This window comes from Salvelinus alpinus, chromosome 29 (assembly GCF_045679555.1).
Source record: "Salvelinus alpinus chromosome 29, SLU_Salpinus.1, whole genome shotgun sequence".
NCBI classification, from domain to species: domain Eukaryota; kingdom Metazoa; phylum Chordata; class Actinopteri; order Salmoniformes; family Salmonidae; genus Salvelinus; species Salvelinus alpinus.
The window spans coordinates 12,599,944-12,607,443 of record NC_092114.1 but is presented as its reverse complement, the minus strand read 5'-3'; the positions used below and the strand labels follow the sequence as shown (position 1 = coordinate 12,607,443).

The 7,500-nt window shown below is 44.2% G+C and overlaps 1 protein-coding gene across 6 annotated transcripts in view; it reads left to right on the top strand.

Annotated features, from left to right (window-relative positions):
• The window catches only part of LOC139558951 (CYFIP-related Rac1 interactor A-like), a 97,589-nt gene that overhangs the window by 71,717 nt on the left and 18,372 nt on the right, over positions 1–7,500 (top strand). For 3 of the 6 annotated variants that reach the window (XM_071374475.1, XM_071374474.1, XM_071374476.1), the window contains 2 exons: positions 133–212; positions 7,006–7,127. The exons of 1 other annotated variant lie outside the window; for it this stretch is intronic. In XM_071374475.1, coding sequence (XP_071230576.1) covers positions 140–212; positions 7,006–7,127 — 195 coding nt within the window. In that variant the 5' untranslated portion in view covers positions 133–139. Of the gene's footprint in view, positions 1–132; positions 213–7,005; positions 7,128–7,302; positions 7,412–7,500 lie in introns of those variants that run through there. 2 more of the 6 variants (XM_071374477.1, XM_071374478.1) reach the window with 2 other exon arrangements.

The window sequence follows — 7,500 nt, the reverse complement described above, 5'->3', positions numbered from 1 at the left end:
ACCGTCACACCCGACCAACCCACCCCCTCCTACCCCAACCACACACACACACCGCACACACCACACACACACATTCCTCACACCTCCCCTTCATCACCCACACAATCCTCTTCTTCCCTCTTTCTGTTCTAGGAGATTCATGGGTAACCTCCTGAAAGTGCTGGCTTGCTCCGATCTTGAGCATGGCCCAATCATTTTCCTTGACTTTGAACGTGAGACCATCCGCTTTTTTATCATTTTTATTTTTCTCTCTGTTATTCAAATATATGTTGTCTTTTTTTATTTATAGTTCTTCCTTCATTCTGTCTCAGTGTTGTTTGTCATATACCTGTAGTCTCCCTCCTTCTCTCCTCCATGTTTCTCTCCTCCATGCTTCTCTCCTCCTCCATGCTTCTCTCCTCCTCCATGCTTCTCTCCTCCTCCATTTTTCTCTCCTCCTCCATGTTTCTTTCGTCCTCCATGTTTCTCTCCTCAGTCCTCACCGTTTCCTCCATTTTCCTTTTTTCAGTTCAAGACGCTGGTCTTCATATGTAATAACTCATCTGGAGTTATATGTGAAGACTTGTCAGAAGCAATAAGCTGAAATATGGCTACTACTATGTGGATGATTCAAATTGTACACAGACTTTCAGATTGGTATCGGGCCCTATTTAGTAAGCAATTTAGCAAGAGTCTTCAGAATGCCATACCTCTAATTTTTATCTTCTTGCTTTGAGATAAAGATGTCTTACAGCCAAAGACCATCTATATCTATCTTCTTGCTTTGAGATAAAGATGTCTTACATCCGAAGACCATCTATATCTATCTTCTTGCTTTGAGATAAAGATGTCTTACAGCCAAAGACCATCTATATCTATCTTCTTGCTTTGAGATAAAGATGTCTTACAGCCAAAGACCATCTATATCTATCTTCTTGCTTTGAGATAAAGATGTCTTACAGCCAAAGATCATCTCTATCTATCCACCCTATCAGCTTTCCGCGTTGCAATGCTGTTGGATGAGTGAGTGAGTGTTGTGTGCATGTGTTTGTGTGTTTAATCTGGTGTGTGTGCGTGCATGTGTGTTTGTGTGGGAAGCGAGGGTCGGTCACAAAATCTCCATCCTTGCCTTCCCTCCTTCCACTCTGACCTCTAACCTTTAACTTCTTCTTTCCTTCCTTCTCCAAAGCCTCCCCCCCCCCTATTTAACAGATGGTTCCTTCTACTCTCTGGTAGAATCTGTTATAGTTCCTATGGAAACGGGGTAGCCCACTGCTAGGGGGAATGGGGTAGTTCTACTAAAGTAGAGTAAACCCCCTCTCTACAGCAGCACTGTGCTCTCCTGCTCCAGTGAGAGGCAGAAGTCACCTCTGTCACACAGATGAAAGCTTGAGTTAACAATACTACAGACCAAAACAAAGACCAACGCTATGGATCTACTCCATAACCTAAACCTGCATTAGTTCACCTCTATGTAGAATCAAACAAAGCATCGGCACATAACTAATCTAAATAGACATTAATTGCCATTATTAGCTATACCAGGGATATGGGTCAACTCCATTACAACATAGACCAGGGATATGGATCAACTCCATTACAATCCAAACAACATAGACCAGGGATATGGATCAACTCCATTACAATCCAAACAACATAGACCAGGGAAATGGATCAAGTCCATTACAAACCAAACAACATAGACCAGGGATATGGGTCAACTCCATTACAAACCAAACAACATAGACCAGGGATATGGGTCAACTCCATTACAAACCAAACAACATAGACCAGGGATATGGATCAAGTCCATTACAAACCAAACAACATAGACCAGGGAAATGGATCAACTTCATTACTATCCAAACAACACAGACCAGGGAAATGGATCAACTTCATTACTATCCAAACAACACAGACCAGGGATATGGGTCAACTCCATTACTATAGACTTGAAAGTGTAACATCCGTAACCTAAATAAGAACCCTGGTTCCACCCCCCTCCCCTTCAAAGCCATAGTTGATCAATGTACTGATTGCCCGGGGAGTGACGGAGTGATGCCAGTATCAATGTATTCATTGCCCTGGAGTGACGGAATGAATCTACCTTTTTTTCCCCTCCTCAATCTACACAAAATACCTCAAAATGACAGAGCGAAGATGGGTTTTTAGAATGTTTTATTTACATAAGTATTCAGACCCCTTTGCTACGAGACTCGAAATTGAGCTCAGGTGCATCTTGTTTCCATTGATCATCCTTGAGGTGTTTCTACAACTTGATTGGAGTCCACCTGTGGAAAATTCAATTGACAGGACATGATTTGGAAAGGCACACACCTGTCTATATAAAGTCCCACAGTTGACAGTGCATGTCAGAGCAAAAACCAAGCCATTAGGTCGAAGGACTTGTCCGTAGAGCTCCGAGACAGTATTGTGTCGAGGCACAGATCTGGGGAAGGGTACCAAAAAATGTATGCAAATTCCCGGCCAAACTGAACAGTCAGGGAGGTGATCAAGAACTCGATGGTCACTCTGACAGAGCTCCAGAGTTCCTCTATGGAGATGGGAGAACCTTCCAGAAGGACAACTATCTCTGCACCACTCCACCGATCAGGCCTTTGTGGCAAAGTGGGGAGACGGAAGTCACTCCTCAGTAAATGTCACATGACAGCCCACTTGCAGTTTGCCAAAAGGAACCTAAAGACTGTCAGACCATGAAACCAAGATTGAACTCTTTGGCCTGAATGCCAAGCGTCACGTCTGGAGGAAACCAGACACCCTACGGTGAAGCACGGTGGTGGCAGCATCGTGCTGTGGGGATGTTTTTCAGCAGAAAGGACTGAAAGACTAGTCAGGATGGAGGGAAAGATGAACGGAGCAAAGTACAGAGAGATCCTTGATGAAAACCTGCTCCTGAGGGCTTAAGACCTCAGGCTGCGGCGAAGGTTCACCTTCCAACAGGACAAGGACCCTAAGCACACAGCCAAGACAACGCAGGAGTGGCTTCGGGAGAAGTCCCTGAATGTCCTTGAGTGGCCCATTCAGAGCCCGGACTTGAACCCGATCGAACATCTCTGAAGAAACCTGAAAATAGCTGTGCAGCAACACTCCCCATCCAATCTGGCAGAGTTTGAGAGGATATGCAGAGAATGGGAGAAACTCCCCAAATACAGGTGTGCCAAGTTTGTAGAGTCATACCCAAGAAGACTCAAGGCTGTTATCGCTGCCAAATGTGTTTCAACAAAGTACAGAGTAACGGGTCTGAATACTTTTATAAATGTAATATTTGAGGTTTATTTTTTGTATAAATTGCAAACATTTCTAAAAAAAAAATGTTTTTTTTGCTTTGTCATTATGTGGTATTGTGTGTCGATTGATGAGGGGGGGGGGGGGGGGAATGGTTTAATACATTTTAGAAGGCTTTAACGTAACAAAATGTGGAAAAAGTCCAGGGGTCTGAATACTTTCCCGAATGCGCTGTATGTCACAATAGGACACCAGACTATCGCGTCTGCTTAAGTCTGTTGCTTCCAGCGTTGGTTCTTCCTGTCCCATTTAGTCACTAAAACACACTCATCACAGATGAACAAACAAAGCCTACGGTATAGTGACTGAGAGGCACCCTGTGTGTACTGTACTGTGCCTAGGGGTAGGGGTATGTACTGTACTGTACTGTGCCTAGCTGATCTAGATACCACCATTGGACACAAATCTGGTTCTGGTTTATTCACTAACAAACCAACATACGGAGAGAGAGAGAGAGACAGAGAGATAGAGATACAGAGGGAGAGAGAGAGACAGAAAGAGAGAGAGTGAGAGAGAATGAGAGAGAATGAGAGAGAGAGAGAGAGAGAGAGAGAGAGAGAGAGAGAGAGAGAGAGAGAGAGAGAGAGAGAGAGAGAGAGAGAGAGAGAGAGAGAGAGAGAGAGAGAGAGAGAGAGAGAGAGAGACAGAGAGAGACAGAGAGAGACAGAGAGATAGATAGAGATACAGAGGGAGAGAGAGAGACAGAAAGAGAGAGACAGAAAGAGAGAGAGATAGAGACAGAGATGGAGAGAGAGCAAGAGATGCGAGAGGCTGCCACGCCTAGAGCTAGAGAGCTGCCACGCCTAAAGCGAGAGAGCTAGCCACGACTAGAGCTGGAGAGAGCTGCCACGCCTAGAGCTAAGGCTGCCACTCCTAAAGCTAAGGCTGCCACTCCTAAAGCTAAGGCTGCCACTCCTAAAGCTAAGGCTGCCACTCCTAAAGCTAAGGCTGCCACTCCTAAAGCTAAGGCTGCCACTTTTCAAACCCACTGGCAAAAACAATGATGTGTGTTTATCGGCTGATGTAAAAAAAAAAAAAAAAAAAAAAAAGGCTTTATAAATACATTTGATTGATTGATTGATTATTCAATGACATCACATCACAACAACTCAAGCTTTAGGTTCTGCTTCAATAACTACCGTGTGTGTGACAGAGATGATTCCTTCTCTACCCTTTCTGACTGTGACCAACTAAACTAATGCGTTAAACTAGAAGGGCCAGATGCTTCACTTGAGATGTGAACATGTACTGTAACGCAAACACAGTAATCATTATGCCTGACATCAATGCAAGATTCAATGATAATCAATGTTTTAAACTTTTTACACTTTTAGAGTAAATATGCCAAACACAGAAGGAGAAGTGACACAAAAAAAAGCCTGATCAAATGTGGAACAAGACTGAGACTAATCAACTGTAATAGTAAAGTTGGAATAATTGTACAGATATATATCTCATGTCAGGATCTGGCCCTCCGCAGTGTGTCACGACTGTACAGACATGTACATATTTACACAACCCGGTCAAAAGTTTTAGAACACCTACTCATTCCATTATTTTTTTTACTATGTTCTACATTTTAGGATAATAGTGAAGACATCAAAACTATGAAATAACACATATGGAATCCTGTAGTAAGTAAAAAAAACTGTTAAACAAATCAAAATATATTTTCAAATAGCCAGCCTTTGCCTTGATGACAGCTTTGTACATCCTTGGCATTCTTTCAACCAGCTTCACCTGGAATGCTTTTCCAACAGTCTTGAAGGAGTTCCCACATATGCTGAGCAATTTTTGGCTGATTTTCTTTCACTCTGCGGTCCAACTCAACCCAAACCATCTCAATTAGGTTGAGGTCGGGGGATTGTGGAGGCCAGGTCTGATGCAGCATTCCATCACTCTCCTTCTTGGTAAAATAGCCCTCACACAGCCTGGAGGTGTGTTTTGGGTCATTGTCCTGTTGAAAAACAAATTATAGTCCCACTAAGTGCAAACCAGATGTGATGGCGTATCACTGCAGAATGTTGTGGTAGCCATACTGGTTAAGTGTTTGAATTCTAAATAACTCACAGACAGTGTCACCAGCAAAGCACCCCCACACCATAACACCACCTCCTCCATGCTTCACGGTGGGAACCACACATGCAGATATCATCCGTTCACCCACACTGCGTCACACAAGGACACGGTGGTTGGAACCAAAAATCTCCAATTTAGAATTCAGTCAAACTGACACATTTCCACAAGTCTAATGTCTATTGCTCGTGTTTCTTGGCTCAAGCAAGTCTCTTGTTCTTATTGGTGTCCATTAATAATGGTTGCTTTGCAGCAATTCGACCATGAAGGCCTGATTCACATTGTCTCCTCTGAACAGTTGTGATGTTGAGATGTGTCTGTTACTTGAACTCTGTGAAGCATTTATTTGGGCTGCAATTTCTGAGGCTGGTGACTCTAATGAACTTATCCTCTGCAGCAGAGGTAACTCTGGGTCTTCCATTCCTGCGGCGTTCCTCATGAGAGCCAGTTTCATCATAGAGCTTGATGGCTTTTGCGACTGCACAAAGTTCTTGAAATTCTCCGTGTTGACTGACCTTCATGTCTTAAAGTAATGATGGACTGAGTTTCTCTTTGCTTATTTCAGCTGTTCTTTCCATAATATGGACTTGGTCTTTTACCAAATAGGACTATCTTCTGTATACCACCCCTACCTTGTCACAACACAACTGATCGGCTCAAACGCATTAAGAAGGAAATAAAATCCACAAATTAACTTTTAAGAAGGCACAATTGTTAAACGAAATGCATTCCAGGTGACTACATCATGAAGCTGGTTGACAGAATTCCAAGAGTGTGCAAAGCTGTCGTCAAGGCAAAGGGTGGCTACTTTGAAGAATATTTTTGGGTTACTACATGATTCCATATTTGTTATTTAATAGTTTTGATGTCTGCACTATTATTCTACAATGTAGAAAATAGTAAAAAATAAAGAAAAACCCTTGAATGAGTAGGTGTTCTAAATCTTTTGGATATTGGATATTCTAATAATCTAGTCCTTATTCTCCTCTTACAATCCTTCTCTTTCCTCGGAAACTAAACACCCTTCCCATTATGCCTTTCCCTTTCATTTCCTTCCCCGCTCTCCCTCACACACACAACCTTCCTATAACCCTAACCCTTATTCACCACCCTACTTTTCTCTCCAAAACTCCATGTCCCATCATGCTCCTCTCTAACGCTCAACCTCAAACCTACTCTACCCTCTACAACTCCATGTCCCATCATGCTCCTCTCTAACGCTCAACCTCAAACCTACTCTACCCTCTACAACTCCATGTCCCATCATGCTCCTCTCTAACGCTCAACCTCAAACCTACTCTACCCTCTACAACTCCATGTCCCATCATGCTCCTCTCTAACGCTCAACCTCAAACCTACTCTACCCTCTACAACTCCATGTCCCATCATGCTCCTCTCTAACTCTCAACCTCAAACCTACTCTACCCTCTACAACTCCATGTCCCATCATGCTCCTCTTTAACTCTCAACCTCAAACCTACTCTACCCTCTACAACTCCATGTCCCATCATGCTCCTCTCTAACGCTCAACCTCAAACCTACTCTACCCTCTACAACTCCATGTCCCATCATGCTCCTCTTTATTTTCAACCCCCAAACCTCCCAAAACAATGTCGTATCCCATCATGCTCCATTCTCCTCCAGATGCCCAGCCTACGGAGGCAGAGACGGCGGTATGGAACCAGGTCAGTGCTGTCCTGGAGGAGGCCCACGGCATCCTGGCTGAACTACAGTCTTATAACGGGGCGGGACAAGAGATACGAGAGGTGAGGGGAGGGGTGTGTGTGTGGGGAGGGAGGGGAGGCAGAGACGGCGGTATGGAACCAGGTCAGTGCTGTGCTGGAGGAGGCCCACGGCATCCTGGCTGAACTACAGTCTTATAACGGGGCGGGACAGGAGATACGGGAGGTGAGGGGAGGGGTGTGTGTGTGGGGAGGGAGGGGAGGCAGAGACGGCCGTATGGAACCAGGTAAGTGCTGTCCTGGAGGAGGCCCACGGCATCCTGGCTGAACTACAGTCTTATAACGGGGCGGGACAAGAGATACGAGAGGTGAGGGGAGGGGTGTGTGAGGAGGGGGGGATAAATGGAATATTAATACAGTATATGTTAATCCCATTAAATGCTGTAACATATAAACC